This window comes from Kryptolebias marmoratus, linkage group LG8 (genome assembly GCF_001649575.2).
Source record: "Kryptolebias marmoratus isolate JLee-2015 linkage group LG8, ASM164957v2, whole genome shotgun sequence".
In the NCBI taxonomy this organism is placed as follows: Eukaryota; Metazoa; Chordata; class Actinopteri; order Cyprinodontiformes; family Rivulidae; genus Kryptolebias; species Kryptolebias marmoratus.
In genome coordinates this window covers 7,533,743-7,557,744 of record NC_051437.1, presented here as the reverse complement: position 1 = coordinate 7,557,744, position 24,002 = coordinate 7,533,743, and the positions used below count along the sequence as shown (strand labels likewise).

At 39.9% G+C, this 24,002-nt stretch overlaps 1 protein-coding gene across 3 annotated transcripts in view; it reads left to right on the top strand.

Annotated features, from left to right (window-relative positions):
- plxna2 (plexin A2) overlaps window positions 1-24,002 on the top strand; it is a 226,970-nt gene that overhangs the window by 104,411 nt on the left and 98,557 nt on the right. For all 3 annotated transcript variants that reach the window (XM_017419193.3, XM_017419192.3, XM_037976969.1), the window contains one exon: window positions 14,070-14,170. In XM_017419193.3, the coding sequence (XP_017274682.1) occupies window positions 14,070-14,170 (101 nt within the window). The remainder of the gene's footprint in view (window positions 1-14,069; window positions 14,171-24,002) is intronic.

Sequence of the window (24,002 nt, the reverse complement as noted above, 5' to 3'; positions counted from 1 at the left end):
GGGGGGGGGGGGGGATAACACACTCAGACATGCGCTGCAGTGTCCCTCTGTGGATCAGAATTCATCTCTGTCTGCTTTTCCCCTGCAAATCAATACTCCCGTTGGTCGACAGACAGCCGTTAAGTGTGCCAAGGAGGCTCTCCAGCCTCACACCCGCCTCACTCACACACACAGACACACACGCTCATGCCTGTTGATGTGTGATGGCCTCTGCTGCTTCCTTATTAACTCCTCACATGCTGACTGAAGCATACACCTCATTACTGGCTGCATTGACAGTCTGGGATCCCACTGAGAGACACTCAGACAACTTGGACAAAGACAGCGGAGATGGATCGAAAGAGGTACAGTGAGGCGACAAGCATAAAGGTTGTCACACAGACAAGCAGTCCAGACAGGTGGGTAAAAATAGGTTGAGACCGACAGACTGACAGACAAGAAGGCCATTCAAAACAGCAGAAACCGAATGCAGGCAGAAAAGCAGAGATATAAATAAAATTATAATGAGGAAGGCCATAGACATTTTCTGTCACTGAGATGAGCTGACCCAGAGATAAATGCAGAGTTGCAAAAGCAGGCAGATGGTAATTAACAGTAGCAAGTTGTTGATGCAGACAGTCTCACTCACAGAAACAAACTTATTAAAGTACACAGCATACTCTGCGTGACATTTTTCTTCCGCAGGCGTGACTTCCATTTTTAACACTTGTCCTGTAGAACTGACAAAAATGCAACCTTGTTAACATTTGGACGTTTTTATGGTATGTGTTAAAAGACATATCATGAAACAAAATGGTTAACCAAAACACAAGGAGCTAGCAAACAGCACAGATGTTAACTGTAGCACAGGCTGAGAAGCTTGCTGGTGTCTTTAGCTTTTGTTGTTAAGATAGCAGGCCTGTTATGTTCTGTTTGTGGTTGTGAAAGTACAAAGTCACAATACATAAGCTTTTCTATTTTACCCAAAAATGCTAAACCATGACAGAGATGGATTCGGTGCTTTAGACATCACTTTTGCAAAATGATCTACTGCCCCAAAAAACTGTCTTTTACTACAAAATTAAGATGTACTTTTTGTAAGAACCCCCTGTAAGATTTCACAAGTACGGATAGTCATGTTGGCTAACAGGCATGTTGTTGTGTGCATGTTTTCTTTGTTTGACGGCAGCTAATTGCTATCAGTTGCACCATTCTTTTGCTTAAAATGAAACAAATTTTCATGTGAATAGCCCTCAAAGAGATTGTTCAAGTGTTTTGAAGGGAGGGATTCTACATAGCTTTTGAACATCCTCAATTTATAGAAATGAGGTTTAATTCCGACATGCCAACACCTAGTCCAAGTGGATCTCTGCCATCTTAAAACAACTCTAATCACAAAAATGTCAAGTTTGTTAATCTAAGAGCTATTTCATGAGTTTCCATGGTGCATTCTGTCAGGTTAGTGGTTGGTTGGAACCCAAATTGAGGGCAGACAAGGACGAACTCAAAAGTAAAACTAATTTATTAACAAAATAATCAAACAAAGGCTGACTAGGCAGCAACTAAAACTAAATAACAAGAACCAGGGTTGCAAAGAGCACGAGGGGGTAAGACACAAGGGAAAGATGTACAGCACATGAGTGAAAAAGAACCAGCGGGGAAGTGAAGAAGAAGAACCAGTTTTAAAGGCAGAGGATGATTTGAAAGTGGACGCAGGTGACTGATTATGAATGAGGGACAGGTGTGTTTGGTTGAGGCACGCTGACAGGCACTGATCAGAGGAAAGGTGAATGATCACAGGGAACACAAAGGACACAGGGAACAAGACACCAAAATTAAATGCAGGAACCAATAAATAAACTCAATACAAAAACAAACCCAAAGACCCCCAAATCCTGATACATTCAGATTCACATTACACAGCTAGTTGTAGCACTTCTGATGCAGACTTGAGCACTTCCAGCAGGAATATCATATTTTGACAAAATCACCATGTAATCTGAAACTGACAATGGTGTAAAGGTTTATTAGATAGTGCCATGAAAATTTGAGGTTGCAGTTACAGCATGTTTCCATCTCTTTTTATCTCTTTGGCCTTGACCCTTCTTGACTAGCCATTAGCTTGTCAGTCCAGTCAGAATTACGCTCTGTTTCTCCAAATGAGCTAATTTAAAGAGCTGGGTAGGATAAACTCTTTTTAGGGAACACCACTTCAAAAAATTGGACTATCCTTTTAAGTTTATAGGCTACTGCATAACAGCATTGTTTTTCATTAGTTTGGTCTTACAATATGAGCTAAAAAAACATCTGGGACTGGGAGCAAGGATTAATTCAGTGGTTCAAACCTTTTTTCCAGGAGATCCCACACCTCCGCTTGCAGGGACAAAATCGCTGTGTCTTCACCTCAGTAATATTTCCAGTTTGCCTCCAGCGTTTTTTAAAATTTCCCTGAAGGATCAATAAAGTTATATCTATCTATCTATCTATCTATCTATCTATCTATCTATCTATCTATCTATCTATCTATCTATCTATCTATCTATCTATCTATCTATCTATCTATCCATCCATCCATCCATCCATCCATCCATCCATCCATCCATCCATCCATCCATCCATCCATCCATCCATCCATCCATCCATCCATCCATCCAGTGTTTTCTCCTGAAATGTGTTTTGTGATATTTCCAGAAGAAGAAAGTGAAGTGATACTGCTCTATCTATAGTGCAGCACAGTCAGGTGGATAAGTGGGTGGAGCCATATCACCAAAATATGGAAGGTTGTTTAGTCATATATCAAACCTTTTAAGACCATATAAATATGCATATCTGTGTGTGTATGTATTTTTTTCTATGTTGAAAATCTACACATTGTATTATCACTGCTGAGCTTTAGGGAGACTTGTAAATGTTGGAGTGGGATGTTAAAAACACACAGCTAATTTGACATTGTATTAGAAGTTGAAGTGGCTGCTTTTCCAGATGCCTTAAGTCATTAGCATTGAGTCACTTTGTTATGATGTCTGATGGTGGCTAAGTGGATGAATGTTGCCTCTTACGCTTTGCAGAAAAGTAGACTATTATTGCACAAACTCCCTAATGTAATGGATTTCTACTGAAAAGTATGACGCTTCCGTCTTCCGTAATTGCCATGCATATGCACAGTAATAAGATGCACAGATGGAAATTTTAGCTTGCAATAAAATACTAAAAAACAGGCAAATGTAGGTTTAATGTCCAAATATTATATATTGTTAAACTAGGATGCCCTTTAAATATTATTTTCTTTCCTTTACAGTCTAAGGCACTTTCAAGGCTCCATGTTTCCATCTCTTAAATTTCACTGTGGCTCTTTAAACCAGTTGCCAAGTATTGTAGAGGGGGGCTAAGAGTTCAAAGTGGTCAGCCAGCATGGATAAAATTTCGCCCCTTTTAGCCTCCTGACTGAATTACTGAGCTAAGAAGCCACCTCTAACAGCAGCCGCAAAGAAGAGCGAATGCAAGTGAAGAGCAGGCTTAAAGGCAGGAAAAGGAGAAGGGAAAGAGAGATGTGGAGATAAATGGAAAACAACTGTGAGAAAGGATTGTTAAAAAGCCAGGGACTTTTTGGATCATATCAGCAGTATCCATCTGAAGAACTTTACCTTGTGTAAAACAGAGCATGTGATACTTAGAAAGAAGAGAAGGCTTTGGAGATATCATTAGCAGCACTTGACATTTTGCTTTTACTGTAAATGAAGCTGTCAAGTTATAATAAATAAAAGAAACACATTTTTTTCCTTCTTCTTTTTTGCATATCTTCCAGTTTGGTTATGCACAGTGGAAAAAAGCAGTAACACACAAACAAAAAGAGACAGCTAGAAGTAGCTGAAAATCAAATATCTTCCTGTGTGTCTGATTTTATAAACATTATTTTTTTATGTAATTTATTGAGCAGTCTTTTTGGCATTTGTAAAGCACCGAGGGCTTCAGTGAGCTGCAGCTTTTACAAAAACACACAAACACACTCACGTTCTCAGTCTAACCTATCCCCCCCTCCCACCCTTTATTCAACCAAAAAGACTGGTGAAGTCATACATAATTGATACACTTCTCCATGTATCGACACACTGGATTTTTCATCCTCGTTGCTGGTCGATTCCTTCACTCCATTACTTCTACGCAACCCCCTCCTTAAAACGACCTGTGACTCCTCCCTCTGGGTCTTAAGCCGAAATGTCCAAACACAGTTGCTCGGGCACAAATAAACAGAGATTAAGGAATGGTTTTATCTTCTCATTATTGCCCACTACCCCACTTTGTCTTTAATCCAAAAGGCTGGCCTTCAGTCCAGGAGACACATGCTGAAATTCAGTGCCAGGCACAGACGGAGTGAGCTTACGCTTTTGGATATTACTGAATATCACTTTTATATTCAGAAATTTTCAGAATAAACAACAACAACAAAAAAAAAAAAAACAGGACTTATTGGTATAAATTGATGGTTTGTTAAAATATATATTTTTTCACTTTATTATATCATGTTTGTCTTGAAATATTATTAATTATAGAGTTTTGACTTAAAAGCACTTAAAAACATTGAACTGTGTTATTATTGCTTTCAGTATATAGTTATTGTTCCACAATAAGGTTTACGTCCTAATGTTATTAATCTTCAAAGTTGAAACTTGGGTCAAAAGTTGTATGCTTGACCTGTTTTCCTCCCGTTTTTTTTGTTCCTGCATGGCAGTTTGTCTCTTACCAGTCTGTTTCCTCTGATGAGCTGCCAGGGACCAGGCCGGGGCTGGGACCAAGGGTGGTGGTCAAATAAAGCTCCAGTGTTTTAGTTTTGTTTGCTTGTTCATCTGTTTTAAGAAAGTAATCTAAGTTATTGTTTGAAGTGATATATTTTGTCTTAAAGTACCCCTGACCCAGAGTGAAAGTTCAGTAATTTTTGTCTTTAAAGCTGGTCTTTTGGTATGTGCGTGTTTTTTTTTGCTTGTTTGTATTCAATTGACCAAAATCTGAGAGCTCAGGCCAAATCCATTAAATAAAAAAAATGTGTTTGATTTTTCTCTTTTTAGTGTGTTAATAGACATTGAGGAATAACATACAAGATACATCGAGAGGCCTAGCCTTGTCAATATTGGTTGAAAGCTCTCATTTTTACACCTAATCATTTTTGGAGTATGCAAAATTGCTGTTTGTGTGAGGGAAGCTGTGTCACTTCATTTTGCATCAGCCTTTTTTTCCCTCTCTCCCATATTTGGCCTCTTGAAATCAGTGAGTAATACCACTCTGGTTGCTATTTCCTCTCTCTCAAGATCGGTTATTTTAAAAGCCACCCAGCATAAAAAGACCTGACCTTCAGAAAAGACTCTAATACGCGCAGCGCTTTATCTCCGAATTCTGCTTACCTCCGTGCATCCTGAACATATCCTGCGTAAAGACATTTCAGTAATAAATGTTATGCTGCAGAGAGAAATCAATATTATGCACTTCTTCACAAAACTTGTTTCTCTCAAATGACTTGTCAGGGAGCACTGTAACATGTGTAACAAGAGCTACAACCAACAAGAAAAAAAAAAAAGCAACAGGAGAAAAACAAGCATTCCAAAAGCAGCATCAATCAGCATGGAGCGCAGAGCAGATACGGGAGAAAAGGTACGTCTCTTGAGGATAAAGGTTGTACGGTAGTTTTTTATGTTGATGGGGGAGCCTTTTGTGCTGCCAATATGTGCACATGTCACTGTAGTAATTACTTTAACACATTTGCCCCTGAAGTGTGTTTTTAAGCCCCCAAAGCTTCCAGCTGTTGTGCTATATTTGCACACTCAACTCGTGCCCCGTCCCAAATGATCGACATCCCCTCACAATCAGGGCTGCACTCCGCCTCTGTCCTTAATCGCACTGGTAGTAATTGGTGTGAGTCTTGAGGCGTGATTATCCTCGGACTAGCCACAACACTTCATCAGAACCTCTTGCCCCTTTTCTCAGAGCCCATCAGAATTAGGATGAATATTGATGGCAGGCTTAAACAACCGACTTGAACCCTCACGCTGCACGAGAGAAGTAATTCATCCCAATTTTAACTTGGAAAAGACTCCCGTAAAGCACGTTGCTCAAAGATGAAGATGTGGAGTCGATTCTTGCCTGCTCGTGTGTTGTTGGAACTTGTCATTCCTTGTGTGCGAACAAGCTAGCGGACATGTCTTTACCACAGCACCCGCACATCAGATTTGTTTTGTTCTTAGTGAGAACAGTGGATTTGAGTTGCAAAAAAGGAGGACCAAAAGGAAGGGCGAGAGAGAAAGAGACAAGGATGATGATGCTGTTGCACTGAGGAGCAGCCTCAGTTGGATTACTAGAGCAGATTAAAGGTTCAGATGTCCTTGTGTTTGGTAGCATTAATGCAAGAAACAGCAGCTACAGGGTCACTGAGAGAGTAAAAGACTCGGGGGGTTTCAACATTTCATTGGTTTTATTCATTCTGCTGCAACTATTTGCTCTGCTTTTTTGCCTTTGTCATTAGTCTCCCTCAAACACACACATGCACACACACACACACACTCAGTCCCATTTGCCCCTCCCGTGCTTTTTCTCTTCCTCTCTGCTGGAATGGGTATTGTGTTCATGATCGATGTGCCTCATTCCAGTGACGTGGTAGCCTGGCTTACTCTCATTAAAAATGGATAGGTGTGTGTGGGTGGGTTGGGGGGCACTGGTGTGAGTGTGTGTGTTTATACGTGTGTAAAAGGAGGTGTAGATGGCAGGAAGTCCCAGAGGTGCCAGCTGTTTACCATGCAGCTCGAGGTTTTTAAGGTTAGAGAGATTTTTGTTGGTGGTAGCTGTGGAGGTGTTCCTGAGGTCACAGCCTTGACTGTTGCCTTGACGACAGCTTGCAAAATAGCTTATTCTCCATCACACGTGATGGTGGGATTTTCTTTCTCTTCCTATTGCTGTCTCCGTGGCTCAGCCTGGTGAGGCACATCTGGCCACACAGAGTGGGTCCCACCAGAACTCAGGGCAATGGGCCGTTGCCGCTCTGCTCAGTCTTCTTCTATGACTTCTTTTTTTCCCTGCCAGTCTTTTTCTTTTTCCTTTCTAACTTAGCTCCTTTGTCTCCATCCATCACAGAGGTGCAGTGAGCATGGCCTGGTCTCAGCGCAGCAGAGCGGACGAGCTAAAATAGAGCCACCATTCCTTCTTAGATTCAAAGACACTGTGACAGATGAAAGTGTTGCTGCTCCTCTGTAGTGCACATACATTGCTGGACTCTGTCTGCTGCCACAGCAAAACACCTCCATTTTCTGCTGTGTTCTTCTCCTATGAAAGGAAGTTTAAATTTTCTTTTCAGGTGCATACAGAAGGACTTTTAATCTTTGGCCTCTTTCTTTAAATTCTTGAAAAAAAGAAACACCTTGGAATTACCCTGAAATGACTAATGCAATCTAACTGTTACAGAAACTGTTTCAGTATTTATAATAGTCTTCAACAAAGGTTTATATAACAATTTGTCTAATTTTACCTCCATTCAGTGTCTGAATACAGGGTGGGGCTGATGCTTATTGACGTTTGATATCTCACTATACGACAGTGTAGCAGTTCAACATTATTAAATCAGCCTACAAAATGATTTGAAGAAGATAAGAAAGGCTGAATGGAGGGGTTAGTTTGCACAATTCCTTGGCAACTTTAACCACGGTCCCTCACAATGTTTTCCAGAACTGCTTTACTTTTCCTCTTTGCTTTTCTTTGTATTTGGTAGGGTTACAGTTGGACTAAAAATGCACAGTCAGCCTTTAAATAGTTACTTATGGGTATGTTTGGGGATTTTTCATGTGCCTGTGTCTGCTCTACACAAAGACCATGTAAATGTTACCGCATGTTGCTGCCACTTTTGGGCAAACACAGAAATTTGTGAAACAATCCATATCAGTTTTTACTTAACTTTGCAGCTTTTAACTTCCAAAATAAAAGCCACACAGATTCATGATCTAGACTAATGCTGGTTAAAATGCACAAACGTTGCTAATAAGTCATTTAACAAAAAGTCTCGTCAGTGATTATACTGCTTTTTATCCACTTATGACTGCTGAATTCTTTGTAACAACTTATGATTGCTTGGTAATTAGTTTTAAAGTTCATTTGATTTCTGTAGATTTCAAGATATCTCATTTGGTGCTTCATGACTCACAGTGGGATCCCGACCCCAGCTTTGGGATCCACTGATCTAAACTGTTGGTTAGTCTTGGTTGTGTTGGTGCAGTTTTTGGGCTGTTCAATGTATTGCAATTTTAGCGTCATCCCACTATCAGTGAGCACAGTATCAGTATTGCAAAGAGCTGCTTGGACTGCACTAAATCACAAGCCATTATATCCCAAGGACCTTGCATTCATGTTCTGCATGGGAGTAATATATTTGGTCAATCTAACAGACTCCCACTGGCCTTGAGGCCCACACCTGGTTTAGATGATAGTGAAAGTGAGGAGTGAAGAAAATGTGGGTTTATTGCAATATAAAACAAAATGTCACACATCAGAAGTTTTTCTAATATTGTGCAGCCCTAGCGTAGTTGTTGGTCCTGAAGCTTTGCTCTGCTGTGAAAACAACAAAATTACAGTGATTAGAGAAGCAGTAATGTCAAACTAAGTGTGTAAAAGTCATCCAGCTTTTTTGTGGGTTTTATGTTTTTTTTTTCTTTTTTTTTACTTTGCAATGAAATAGGGTGTCAACTTGTGCTAACTTTCAACTTATCAGCTTTTCACCGATACGCAGCGTCAAGTCTAGTCGCTCCACATTAATGGCTTTTTAGGTGATTGCACACAACCTCATTTGCATTGGTCAATACTCACAATCCCTCTCTCTGTGGAGGGCTCAAAAGGATATGTTCAGGCTAAGTGTCCTAGCCAAAGGAAATGATAGAAAAAAACATGTTTAAGATTAGGTTTAGAAAAACATACATCTTTGAGGTGACAGCTTGTGTCACATGGACATTGCTTTATGCAAAAACAGTCACCAATGGATATGATGTTGTTTGGATATTTGTAACCTTGGATTGTGAGAGCATTTATGTTTTGCCTATGTCATCAAACACACCTGTCACATATTTTCTTGTGAAACTGGGCTGGAAAAAGAATTTAAAAATTAGCAGGACTCATAGAAAATAATCTTCCTTTAGTTAAGAGAACTTTGTGCTTCTGTATAAAAGTCTTGGCTTTCTAAAGCAGAACAATTGCATCGCTTCCATAATCCCTGCTATATATTTCACTAAACTAATAAAATACCCCTTCATTAGTGAATAGTCAGTGATAATAATGAAATCTACAGCCTATTCAGCACGACACTGAAAGAGGGGAAGCTGTTTTAACCCCTGACTGTTGCTCCGTCACCCGGCTCGCTCCTGAATGCAACTTCACTGTAGCTTCTGTGGTTGAATAACCCCCTGCTAAGGTCATCTTAAGCTGGAATTTTATTAGCATTCATTTAAAAGTAGGGCAAAGGGGGTTTCTTACTGACATTGCTTAGCTTACCTCAAGTCAACTGTGGGTGTGAATGTGAGCAGATACAGAAAGAAAAAAAAATGACAGAGGGGCCATCAGATTCCAGGCGAAACTTCTTTGTCTTCCTCGAAAACCCAGGAACAACAATCTGCACATCCGTTAAGGCGCTGTGCATGTGTGCCTTCAAACACATGCACACACAGTGGGAGAAGGGGCTTCATTGTGCCGGCCTGCTGTGTTGAGTGACTGTAGCGTGTGCTGGGCAACAGCTGCTGTGATCCCCTCCCCTTCCCTCACCCGGTTCCCCCTCTTCTCCACTACTGACCCGGTCTAAACAATAATACACTAACAGGGGCATAAGCACCCAGCATATGTAGCTCGTAAATGCACACTACTGCAACTATCTGTCTTCATTTCCCTCTTTTTTTTACCCTAACTTGTCTGTTTTTAAGTGTCTCAGTCTGTACTGTAGCAGGTGAGAGTATTCTGTCTGTCTCCATAAGGGACAATGAGACCCCCCCACAATCACCCATGCACCTCTCTCTGACAGCTGTCTCCACACTGTAACCCTTTCATGGGGTTGAGTTTCTGTGGAAGTTACACTCTAAGGTTTCAACAGTCTCACGCCCGTTTTTGGGAGGATCTGAGAACACTCTTTAGGTTGGCGGTAATGCAACTCCTCGAATGCAAGGCGCTGCTAAAAACTGAGAGAAAATGAAGACTCTTTGGCTTCAGAGGCTTTGAGGTGTTCACATCCCCTGCAGGCTGAGCTTACGTCCCCTCAGTCAAGTCTCGTTCTTGGTGGGCTTGTTTGTCATCAGTTGCCGCTTCTGCTGCTGATGTGACCCCGTCTGCAGCTCATTACAGCATGCCACCTGTTTGTCCCGAAGCTATAGGCAGGACACGCACACAAATAGAGTTTGCCCGAAGTGACGGGGGGTTAATATAACAGGAGTGTCCGTGGTGGAACTGCCTGCACAGACTGTCAAATCCCCACGGAGTCAATGGCTTCCTTTGTCCTCTGGGACCGTCTTTCTGTTGCCTCAGGGTTTGGGACCAGTCAGACAGGTGGATAGTTATTGGGCTTCTCAGACGGTGGGGAAGACAAAACAAAGGGAAATTAGACAGGCTGGGACTCTTAGAGCTCACTGTTTTCCTGGCAGCTGACAGGTTTAGCTACTCCAACCTTTCAGAGGCGATGCAAGAGCAGACACATGTTGCAGACTTCAGCATCAGCTGTTTTTAAACTCGATACATTACATTGAAACAACAACAAAAAAAGACACTTGGACAGACGTTCAGCTGCTTCTTCCTTATTAATTCTTGTCTTTATTGCCAACAGCGAGTGGGAGATCTGCACAGGACTGGAAAAACACTTAAAGAGTTTTGTTTGTGCCATTCTTTCATTCTCCCATATTTTAGTTATGTAGAAGGTGTTGGTCTTATCTAGAGGACTGGAGCAGAACAGGACACACCGTCTGAGTCTGGCCCTCTCAGGCTCAAATTACGTTTTAGTAACAGGAAAAATCAGATATTTGGGGAAATTATCATCTGAGTAAAATAAGGCTCATAAAATATGAATGTGGAGTAATTAGGTATATGCAATTCGCTGTTGCAAATCTGCAACGTCTGCCTTGAGAGGGTTAAAAGACACAGATAACTAAAAATTAATCTGTTTCATGGTTGGTGATTCCCCCTCATCAGCTGGTTATCTGCTGTGCCCTGGAGGTGTTTTCTGTTGCTTGGTGTGTCAGGATGTGTACAGCTCATGCTGACACAAGGGGATACAGGTGTGAGTACGGCAGCCTAATGGGACACTTAAAAACAGACAACAGCGAATGGGCATGCACACGCACACCTAAACTGCAGACCCCTGTTCTGAACAAGCAGACCCAGGGTGAGCAGAATCAGTGGCAAAAAAGAAATGACAGACAGATTCACACTCATACTGTATGTGGTCAGGGAACAAGGCATAGTAAGGGATAGTTATTAAGGCACTGTATCAACATTGTAATTTCAGTTGTGAAAAGTCTAAACTTCACAATCTAAAATCATTTATTTAAGACTTCTGTAAAAGCCTGTATCTTACTGGGCTCCAACTAATGAGGAACAGTTGACATCCACGATCACAAGGGGCTTTCCAAAATGTCTGCTGGGGTTTTCAGGTTTACAGGGCCTGACTGTCATGTTGCAGGAATTTTGAACACGTTCAAAAAGTTTTCAAAACAATTGTTATTTCAAAACAGTCTGAGAGTAATTGTGGGTGTCTGGAACTCATCTCAAACCCATCTTAATTTAGTTTCCGTGAGTTCGACAACTTTAGAGGGTTTGGCAACCCATGAAACCAAATTGTAACTGACTGGAAACAAAACAAGTAAATAAAATGCAATCAAACAGTGACATAACTGAGACATATATAGGACACTTAATAACTAAATTGTGGCGAATACATTTGCACACAATTCATAGGAATGTTATGTGAATGCTGCAGTTTATTTGTAGTTACGTACAAACACAAACTTGTCCAAATTCAGTGTGAATCTGAGTGAAAATTAGCACTTTTTCTCATAATTTTTTGTCTCCAAATAGTCATCAAGAGTCACAGCCCCGTGAGGTACAATCCTAAAAGGGAAACCTTTTGGTTTGAACTCCTTCATGCTAATTAAATTATTTGTATTTATTGTTTGTGCTGTTTACTTAAATTGATCAAGAAATCATGCAGATTTTGGAGAAAAGAGTTTTCAAAGAGAAAAAACCCTACAATTTTCACATCACATTTGATGCTAGTTGTTCTGTTTGTTTATTTGTTTTTTAAGAAGAAAGCAAAAGAAAAAATGACAATAAGAAGAATTTTTAGCAAGTCTTTAACATTCTGTGTTTTGTTAATGTAAAAAAAAAAGGTAAACATTGCAGCACTGCTTCATTGCAAGCAAGGAAAAATACTGGCAAATTTTGAACAAAGCAGGAGTTATTTGACAGAAAAAGTAATGTCTAATTTTATATCTTTTCGAAACATGCTGCTGTACTTTAAAATGTTAACATACCATGTTACATAGCAGCTGAAAACAGGCTGTGGATCACACAGGTGATGTGTGCTTGGTGCGTCTGTTGTTTTCACAGACAGTATTAAAATTCTAAACTGTGTTTTAGTGTGACTATAAAGTCAGTCAGACAAGTTAAAAGGATAAACATAAGGGTCTTTATGTGATACCACTCGAGTAGTCCTGTTTGAATCAGTGGTGATACAGGAGGGATGAGGAGTGTGTTTGCTTTGCTTTAAAATTGACTGATTTTAAAGCAAAGATAATTCAGATATTTAGAAAAGGGGTTCTGTGCAAAACCTTGAAGCAATTATTATCTTACCTGACAAGCTAACAGCTAGTCTGAACCTAGTTAAGATCAAAGAGGATTACTGTCCTCCTAAAACCACTATCCAATTTCCTAGTGATTCACATGAACACAATTTCATTTTATTTTAAACTGTTGCCAATTTTACATTACTTGGTTAATTAGATGGAATTGTGTGGTTATTTACAAGTGTAAATAATGACGACAGCATCTAGCTGTGCAATTTGTAGTTCATCTTAACCAAAAAACCTGTGTCAAACAAAACTGATAACTATGTGAAAGAATAAAGTTACGTTTGGACCATATTGACAAGCTGATAATGATTATTTTGAGCAGACCCACTTCCAAACCGGATTCTGTCATCTCAAAACAACTTGTAAACCTTGTCAACTTGGTGTTTCACGGTAATTCCAGCAGAAATTCTGAAAAGAAGTGACCCCAGCTGCACTTTGGGTGCTGCTGCTGTCACTAAATGCACAGATAATCATAGAATTTCATCTAAGAAACCACAATAATTTAACCTAGGAAACTGACAAGGATGTAAAGTTTTACAAAATAGCTTTTGCATTCACCTCTAGGAAAGTTTGAAGACTGAAGTTGTTTTAGGACAGCTTTAATTCATCTTAGTCCTGGCTGCAATTAGACTAGCCGTTAGCTTAGCAATCTGATCATAAATAAATTTGTTTACCAAACTGATTCTGTTCAAAGAACTATCTACCACATGTACGATATTCTTATTCATAGCTCTTCACAGACTTCCAGAGGGCTTTTAAAGTAGCATCCTGACACTTATTTTCTGCATTTCTTTTCCAAGAAGCGTGTTGTAGTGGTTTGGCAGTTTAGTCTGACTGTTGTTCTTTTCTGATGAACTTGAACCTGACACATTTTTAACATTCAGCTCACTCCGTCTGTCACTGCTCGTCCATGTGTAGGTGTGTTTTTTGTGGACTCTGTCGAGGTGGACAGGTGCTCTGGTGCAGACAGACGTTGATGGCAGAGAAACAGCCTCCTCCGGCCAACTGACCCCAGCTGCTCACAGCTGTTTTTATGGGTTGAAACAAAAGCATCTGCTGCGTGTCCAGTTGACATTTCACACAGAATCATACACGGGCTGTGTAGCACATCAACCTGTCCATCAGCTTAGCTATAAAGGATAAGAATTTCCTTTTAAAAAATATGTCACCTTATATCGCTGATAAATGAGACTGAAATGTGATTTTATTTACTTTAAAGAGTAAATCCACATGTTGTGTTTGCAGGTCACCCAGGTTCCTATCGAGTCCTGTGAGCAGTATGGGACCTGTGGAGAGTGTCTGAGCTCTGGAGACCCCCACTGCGGCTGGTGTGTTCTGCACAATATGTGAGTACCCATCAGTCACCATCGTGTCTGTTTCCCTTGTAGATCTTATTTGACATCTCCTAAAATTGGCCCTCAGTTTCCCTGCCCACCCAATCACATCCAGGTTGGTTTTCTCCCGCATTTGTCTCAAATGCAACAGAGTTTGAGGAAAGAAGACAGCGTCTGGTTTTGAAATTGAAAGCGGTGCCTCAGAGGGGCATAGCTGCAGCCGTACAGATTGCTGCCCTGTTCTGACATGACTTAATATTTGAAGAGAATGATCCCCTTCTGTTTGTGCTCCATGATGCGTTGGGATTTAAAAACACAACAACTTGTTATGTATGCAAGACTGACCAATAGAAAAGTTTGGGGATATGTACTTCCACTCCAGCAATAAGCAGAGTGACACCTGCTGGAGCTGAACACTTACTGCAGGCTAATTCCCTTCAGCACATGCTACAAAATTACAATGTAACTATTGAATATGAATCTTTTTGTTGCATTTATCAGTAAAATAAATGGCCAGATGTGAAGAAAAATATAGGACAGGGGGACAGAAAACAAATAGAATTCAACACTCAAACAAGCATAAAGATCTTTCTGTCTCTGTCTTTCTTTTTAGCGCGTACTGCCAAAAGGCAAAGATGGAGCAATAATGTTATCTCCTGTGTGTGTGTTTCTGTTAGTAAAATATCTCATGAACCACGGGACAAGTGATGAGATTTTGATAGTGATCTGGATCACAATCTGGATTTTGGAATTTTTTAAAGGATTCCAAGTGGACTGTGACCCTGTGGCCTCGGCAGAGGTTTACACTCTCGAAGTTCTTCTAGCTTTTAATATTTGACCAAAACTGCTATAACTTCATTACTTCTCAACATAAGATGATCTTAGTCTGACACTCTGGAATGAAAAGCTGTGGGCGATGTGCATTCCTTCAGGAACACTAGGCCCTTAATTGTCCCTGAAACGCACACATTCTGTCTTCAGTCTTTCTTAGCCTCTCTGTCTTTCATTCTTCACTCACACCCACTCCTAAATGCAGATTTTTCTCTAAAGGTATAGCTGAATATTTGCGTGTGTCAGAGCACCACCGCAATTATCATTATCGCGACGACGGCCCCAGCAAAGTGCACTTAAAGTAATTTACACCACTCCGAAGCCGGGACAGGACAAATAATTGCCTAGTGACGAGGTAATTCAGCGTGTGCTCGCAGAGAAGCAGGAGGGACTGACTGAGGCTCCATGTTCCCTGCAGCGTGCGTGCCTTCACACAGGGATCATTTCCCACAACACGAGGCTCTGCATTAGACTCCTAATCACATGCTTTTATGTAGGTGTGGTAGGAAGAGGGAATAACTGAAGTTAAATTAAAATTCTCAGCATGGAAAAGACGTTGAGGCTGAAAGCTGAGTTTTGGCTGGGTTTTGGAGCTGCTTTAGCAAAAATTAAAAACAAATGGAGGAAAAACATTACCCTGTGTACATGTGAATGTCCACATGGGTGTATTCATGCTTGGGTACACATGGGGTCAAATTTTGTGTGCACATGGCCTGTACTGCAGGTGGAAAAGGTCAGCACCCCGATTTACGTCCGATCAGCCATCTGCTCGCTCGATACCGCGAACCTTTGAGCCACCTGTTTCTGGTCCTAATCCCCCCTTCTCTACCCTGACCCCACGCCGAGTGTGGCAGAACCCCTGTCAGCTTCGGCAGAGTTGCTGCAGAGAGGAAAGAAAGTTACCGGAGGAACAGGGAGCTCCTCTCTGGTGCTTTTGCGAACCTCCATATGGTTGCAGATATCTAAAGGAGCTGCCGCGTCTGTAACAGCTGGACTTTTTGGATGTGCCTTTTTATGCTGTACTCTGAAAGTATCAGAAAAAATAGCATACTCTGTAAGTAAAAATAAATATTTTGACAAGTTTGTTTATAGCCGAATAACTTAATTACTTATTTAATGAATATGAACAAAAAATAATTGAGTTGTAGCCATTTTTTATTTTTTAACATCAACATTAAGCCTATTTTCACCATGTCATCGTTGCATCAGGGTTGTTTCCTCTGTCACTGTTTCCTCAACAGAACATTATCTGCTACATGTTCTTCCACCTGTAGATCAAATGGATTATATATATATATATATATATATATATATATATATATATATATATATATATATATATAAACAAGTTTTCAAAAATCTACTCTTCCTAAAGTGCTGCTTTTTTCATACAACCTTAGAGCTTGGTTCAACATTTAATTCACATCTCTGTTCATCATTTAAAAGTGATTAACTCAGTATGATAACAAAGATGTTGCTTCTTATATAAGCCTAAATAGGCAAAAAGACGTACCACGTTTTAAGTCTTTTCAATAAAAAAAGGAAGAAAGTCTTGCCTTCTTGTGAGTTACTCAGTGTGACACAACAGGCAGACACAGGCCGGCTGGTTGGTTAAAGGATAGTTAACCCAAAAGTGACATTATGTAAAAAAACATTAAGTAAAAGTATTTGTTACTAAAGCTAATATTTCAAAGAAGAATGATGCAAATTCAATTTTCTTTATTCCTGTCTAGGCATGGGATGGTTATTGGTTTAAACATATACTGACATGTTAAAAAGTCACAATGTTAAAACCTCTAATTTTTTCCACCATACTGTTAAAAATGCCTAAAAATGAGATGACAGAGGCAGTTATTTACCTGACCTGCTATTGGGAACTGTCGTTCAGCTGTGCATGGTAGCCAAAGCAGAAAATCCCCTAATCTTTTATTCTTTAAAAATAAAAACCTTGTTAGTTTGTTGAATATTTTATGGATAACCCAGTCAGTCGTGGCTTGTCTGCCAGAGAAAAAGAAGGAGAAACAAATGTTTGCAACAAGCTATAGGAGTTAGCAGGTGAAATATATGCAGCCTGCTGCAGTCTCAATACAAGTACTGTTATACCTATAACATAATCATTAGGTGATATTATTTCGGCAGCAGAAGTAAGAGAATAAAAAAAGCAAATAAATTGCATTTTTAAAATTTTTGTTAGCACACTGTCAGAATCTCTACTTCAACTAAGACACTGATAAGCACTCCACACAGCTTCCACTATAATACAAAAAAGAACAATAAATCACATTGAAAGGTCATTTTTTTCCTGATTCATAAAACCTAGAATGTTGTATTTGCTTTAGATATTTTTAAAGGTTTTTTTAAAATCACAGTTCAATAACCACTTAAGAATAAAAGTCAGCTTCCCTTTAATATGATCTTCATTTCCCCTCCAGTGTAAAGTGGTGCTAAAATAAAGGCATTCTTATTGCACTTCTGTGTTGAAAAATATTTTCCAACAAAAGTAGTTTTGCAAGAGAGGCGAGAATGCCTTGAGTAAATTTGTCCTGATAAGCATCAGTAAATGAGTGTGCGTTGTAACCAAGAATAGAAGGATGATTCTGTCACAGACTGGCAGGGGGAAAAAAAAGCAGCTGCATCCTTCTTGTGAAGAGCTCCCATCATCCCACTCAGCCAAAATTACATTTCTTCCCAGCCATCCACAGCTGTGATCACTGCTGATTCCTTCAGCCTCCTCTTCCCATCATTTCCCCCCCTCCATAATCCAACCATAAGTCATTGTTGATTTAATAAAATTATCTTTGCCAGTTTCCCCAAGTTTCACACCTCCCTCCATACCCCTCTGTGAAACAGCGGCTTCTAAATGATGCCACTCATCTCATCCCCTCACAGCTCAGCTCACTGTTTCCCTTTTAGACTCTTTTCCTTTCTGGAATCAGCTCCTCTTCGCTACAGAGATGGTTGGCTTGCCACACATAGACTCCCACTTACTTTGATCCCCCTCCTCCCTCCTTCTGCAGCTGCCATCCACAATATCCATCCTCCATTCTTCTCCTTCAACCTCTGTGTCCCGTACCTTTCCTCTTTCCTCTGTGCATGTGTTTGTTGAAGCGCAGCATTCTAAGGTGGCTAATTAGGAGCATGGGAGGACATTAGTTAGGTTTGAGATGATGAGGAGGCGAGAATTTTGTGTAGAGAGAGGCTGCGAGCTGACCAGGATTGGCATCTCTGTTTTCTTTGCTATTCTTTTTTATTTTCTACTCTAATTCAGTGTGGTTGGAGCCTCCAAAAGTCCTTAATTACCAGCAGCTGCTAGGCATCCACTGAATGCGTGAAGAATGGGGGGGAGGGGGGTGATGATGAGAGAGGGGAGCGAGTGTTTGATGCCGCACACTCATCGGCCCACAAAACGGAGAAGCATTTTGATTGCAGCTCAAAAGGAGCTCATCATCTCGAGCGCTCTTCAGCCGCCGTGCTGTAAATGGGGTAGTTCAGCCTTTCGCCTGACCACAATCCAAAAAACACAGACTTACGCCGATGCTTTGCATCTCCCTCAGCCTGCATATCGCCACTATTGGATTAGCCGTCTAATCATGCCCAAAAGAAGCTTTTCCATCTCAGATTGTCCCACATCTCTGTTCTGTGCCCATCCTCTTGACTCGGTCCCGTAATGCGGGAGAGTGTGAGTGGTTTTGCTGAGATTTGTCAGGATTAACAAACAGCCTGACTTCTGTCTCAAAGTGTTCCAGTGTCAAGGTCAGCATGTAGCTTACAGTTTATCAAAGTAACATGCAGCACAATAAGTATGTAATAATTTGTTGTTTCTCATAGAAGAAATTCAGTTTAGAGCCACTAGTGCAGTCCCCTACCAAGTCAGTGTTTGAGGGATGTTCTGAGCAGAACATTGAACTGTCTGTATTACAAAGCTAAATGCTTCAAGCTATTGGTTTTGCATGCTGGTGGTGTAAGTTATGTAGGTCACTGATGACAAGAGACTCCAAAAACATGGAACACAATGGGCTGCAAACATATTCAACCCCTTTTGTATTATCTTTGTTTTGCTGCTTTACAACCTGAAGTTTGCTTAGATTTTTACACTTTCTACTCTGAATTAATGCAATTAGATAGGGGGACCACCATCCATACAGTGGAGCACAGTGGTGGCAGCATTATGCTGTGGAGATGTTTTCCATCAACAGGGACTGGGAAACTGGTAAGAATTAGAGAAAAATTGAAAAGAACAAAACACAGAAAAATCCTTAATGAAAACTGGCTTGTGTTCAGAGATTTGAGGCTGGGATGGAGGTCCACTATCCAGCAGAACAACGACCCTAAACACACAGCTGAAGCAGCACTCCAGTGGTTTAAGGACAAATTGTTAAATGTTCTGGAAATCCTACAGAGAATCTCTGGTTTGATTTAAAGATTGTTGGACACAAGCAGCACCCATCCAACCTGAGGGACCTGCATCAGTTTGCTCATGAAGAAAAGCCTAAAATTCCAGTGACTTAGTGTGAAATTAAGTGGCAAAACATTCCTACTTGGCATTTAAATAAAAATAAATGCATCTGTCCTCAAAATTAAGTGGAGGCTGTTAATAAGTGGGTTTACATTTGTCTTGGACCAGAAAATGTCCAGTTTAAGCAGATGTTCTGTCACCTAGCACACAAAAATTTCTTTAAATCGCTTGCATTATATATCTATCTATATATATCTATATCTATCTATCTATATATATCTATATATATATAATATAAATATTTTTATATAGATATATTAAAATTATTAAGCTTTAGTTTCATGTCTAACAGCATCTAAGCCAGTTTCAGGATGTGTTGCTGTTTTAAAATAAAGAAACAAATTCATATCGACAAAGTAAAGAAACTAATGAGATAACTAATGACTTTTTTGGGGTTCATGCTGTCTCCAGTAAAATAAAATTCTTGTTAAACATAGGAATGTTTTGTTATTTATTTAGCATTGCATACCCTCCCAAATTTTCACATTTAAGTTTTTTTCTGTTTTGAAAGACCGGTTCTGGTATATCTACCTTAATTACTTATCTTTGTTTTGTTAAAATTACAATTCTATTTGCTTGCAAATTCGTAATTTCAAATCTGAACCTCAGTCAGTGATTAGAGATATGTGGGTGAGATGATTAACTTGACATATTCTCTGTTAAACAGTCCCTAATAATGTACGAGTCACAGAACCTGTTGGGACAGCTGACTCAGAAGCAGCGTTTTGTTTAACCTTTAAAGTAAAACTGACTGTGGGTGCAGAAAATAGCAGAGTAGAGAAGTAGAGCTAATTCACAGATCACAGCTTTAACTGAGCCACATGTGGATACAGATATTAGTCATTTTTTTAGGGCAATAAAAGCCCTTTTTATGGGGAACAATCTAAATGAAGTGTTGTATGAACCTCTCGCTGTGACTTTTGACTCACTCAAACATACGTGCTGCGCTGCCTGAGATGGAGTGTACCCCACAAAGAAATCAGGTCCTGAATGAGTACTGCTCAGCTGCACATCAGAAAACTATAAACTGGTGTGCTCCTGCTGGGTGTGAAGCCAAGATGGCTGAGACAAAGGGGTTTGGGGATTCCTCAAAGGAGCTCAATTCTTTACTTGTCTCATGTCAGTGATCCTCCACACAGCACCCGTCTAAAATGATTTTTTTCATGAGCTTAACCTCACTTCACAGCTTTTACTTTTGTGGGCTAAGGCAAATTTACAATGAAAATTAGAATTTTGTGTTGGATCAAAACAATGTAAATTGTGTACTCTGTTTCTTGATTGGGTAGGAAGGACTTTCCCCATTGCAAGTTATTTTGTGTTTTAGATATAACTAAATATAGATGCATTTTTACAAAAGTACATAAAACAGCTGTAAGAGAAATGATAAAGTATTACCAATACATTGTTCCCAAACCTTCTGAATGGATAATTCAGTCATTTTGAAGTGGATTTCTGTGAAAAAAAAGTATGAACAATAAATGATTTACTTGTTGTAGAAAAACTTTTTGAACAGCCTCTGTTTATACATGACAAGACTGATGAGCAAACGACTAGTCTGAACACAGCCAAGACCAAAGTAGATCGAAGCTGTCATAAAAGTTATAATCTCCAAAACTCCGTGCAAGTGCTTTATTTAAACCTTTACACTACTTTCAGTTTCTCATTGCATGCATATTTTTAGAGTATTCAGTGGTTATTTGCAAGTTCTATTTGCAGCAACAGTAGCTAGCTTTGGCACTTCCAGTGTGGCCTGGGTTACCTCTGGCAGAAATCTTGCAATAGTCCTGTTTAAATAACTGCATAAAGTAAAACTGGTAGCAGTGTGAAAGTTAAATAATAGCATTTGCAAGAACTGCAAAGATTTTTAAATTAATTTTGGAAGTGGCTCCACTCAGACTGTAGTGACAAATTAATGGCTAGCCTAATCTTTGAAATTTTAAAAGGGTTCATGCAAATACAATTATTTAATTTTTTTATACCACTTTGAGTTTTGTATTATACAAATATTTTGGAAGATATATTGTTTCTGCTAGAATTTCCCCCTGGATACTCTGAAACTCTGAAGCTAGCTGCTTGTAAATAACCACATAATTCTGGGTAAATAACAATGCAATGTGAAACTGATATTACATGAACCGCAATGAAATTTTGGAGTTTTAGGATGTCAGCAATTCACATTAGTGTTAGTTGCATTTGGGCTAGCTGTTAGGCTCTTTGGTCTTGTTTTACTCTTGTCACACTGAGACCATTCTAACTACAACAGGTTATATAAAATTGCTCATAACATTTCCACAGAAACCCCACTTTAGGATGACTGAAGAGTCCTTTCAAAAGATGCATTTTGATGGACGTTAACATATGGTCACAGCAAATGTTCATACAAGTGGAAGCCTACTGACCTATATCCTGCTAGACTCTTTTTTTCTGTTTCTCTCTTTCAACAGTAAAACCTGAACTATTTTTATAGACCAGCTTTTTCAAATACATTGGTACAATTTGTCAACACCATCTGACAGGACATTCTTGCTCACAATATCCTTCTTGTAGTCATTTTTGTGGTGAAGTTCATGAATTTCCTAACATCATCTGTGGACCTTTGTCCACAGTCCTCAATCTTTATTTATTGCATAGCTCATTTTTCTCAACTGTGTGTGTGCATACAGTACTTTGAGTGGCATGTTTGTCATAGTTCAACGGTCCAAATGATGTCAAACAACAAACAACACCCCCTGTGATTTTTCCAGTAGCAACAACTATTAGCTCCACGGTGAAAATGGCTGCTTCTGTTAGTTGTAAATGTCGGGCTGTGCATCTAATGACCAACTCATCAACTAAAGCCTCAGTTAGCAGTCAGAGGGAGGTTGCATCCATCTTACCAATTGGGCCTAATGAGATATTGATCACAAACATGCAGTTCTATCAATATTTCTATAGATTCCTTGCATTCAGAGAAGCTGTGTGTACAGTATATGTGGGCAGGCAGCATAAAATACAGCTAAGGACCCTACAAGCCCATTGTGTCTGTATCTGCTGCTTACTCACTGATATTGTGTGGAGAGTTTTCCATCACTGCTTTCCTTTATCTTTCTGTTATGTCTCTGCTCAGCCCACACAAGAAAAGCAACGTCTCGATGCAGAGCACTGAGAAACTGCCTCTTAGTAATTCTTATTTTTCTGCTCCTCTACCTTAAACCTTCACCTGGTGTTATACAAAGGCTTAAACTCCATGCTTAGAGAAACCTTATATGTGTGTAAACATGAATGAAAGGCTTCTTATTTCTGTTTATATAAGCTGACTCAGTTTACACTACAATGTTAACCATGGGATATTGGAGATGAAGTGAATGGCTCGTGGTCTGGCTGTGTTCTCTGTCCTGCAGCGACATTATGAGTCACCACAGGACGCAGCCAGTGAGCTGAAGCAGTCGGTTCAATCCGTGATGTGAACTCAAGGTTGGCAAAGTGCACCCTCGTGTGTCAGCCAACGTTAGGGTTGTAGTTTACGATTTCTGTGGGGGTTAGAAACTGAGCACCCTGCTTTCTATACTTCCTTTGCTTCCTTTTTGAAATTTATTTATTTACCTAATGTGGTCTGCATTCAAATGGGTTATACTTTAGGGATGCAGCAATAAGAAACATATTCCCACATCGCTGAGATTCAAGATAAAACCACGGAGGCGGTCTGCATGGGCTTTTCGACTGTACTTTAGGCTCAAAGCTTGGGGCCGTCTCTGTTTCCCAATCTCTGTTGGGCTTTAATTTCTTCTCCTTGTGGCATTTTCTGTTTGTGTTCTCTGTGAGGTAAAAAAAAGGTGGGGGTTAAAATGCCCTCTCCTCCTGTCGTCTCCTCCTGTTTTTAAACATGGTGCTCACAGCAAGTACAGCAATCAGACAGAACTTTACACTTTTGTCGATGTCCTTTAGTCTCAAAGGGGTAGGATGAGGGACGGATGAGCCAAAAATCTTCCCCCATTGCCTGGCTCCCCTGCTCAGCTGTATGCTTGTATGTAAGCGTGCACCGTGAAGAAAAAGTGAACAGGATCAAGTGCGAGGGGTTGCATGTCACAAACCAAATGTAAAAAATGCCAGGATACTTGATGTTTTTGGCCATAATTATATCTTGGGTTGTGTATCTGGGTGTTTATTTGGTTGTTTTTGTTGGTGTCTGTGTGCACTTACAATGCCAGCTTCTATGAAACGTTGGCAGAGGGGAGACAGCAGTGAGATTTACCTTTTCAAAGCACAAAATAAAACACAAGCCGAGGTCTGATTTCTGCTTTTTTCGCCTTTCCACACTGCAGAAGGGGATTCTGCATTTGCGTAACTCTGCATATTGCTCTCTGCAAACACAGTCACCCTGTACAGGTGCTGGTCATAAAATTAGAATATCATGAAAAAGTAGATTGATTTCAGTAATTCCATTTAAAAAGTGAAACTTGTATATTATATTCATACATTACATACAAACTCATATATTTCAAATGTTTATTTCGTTTA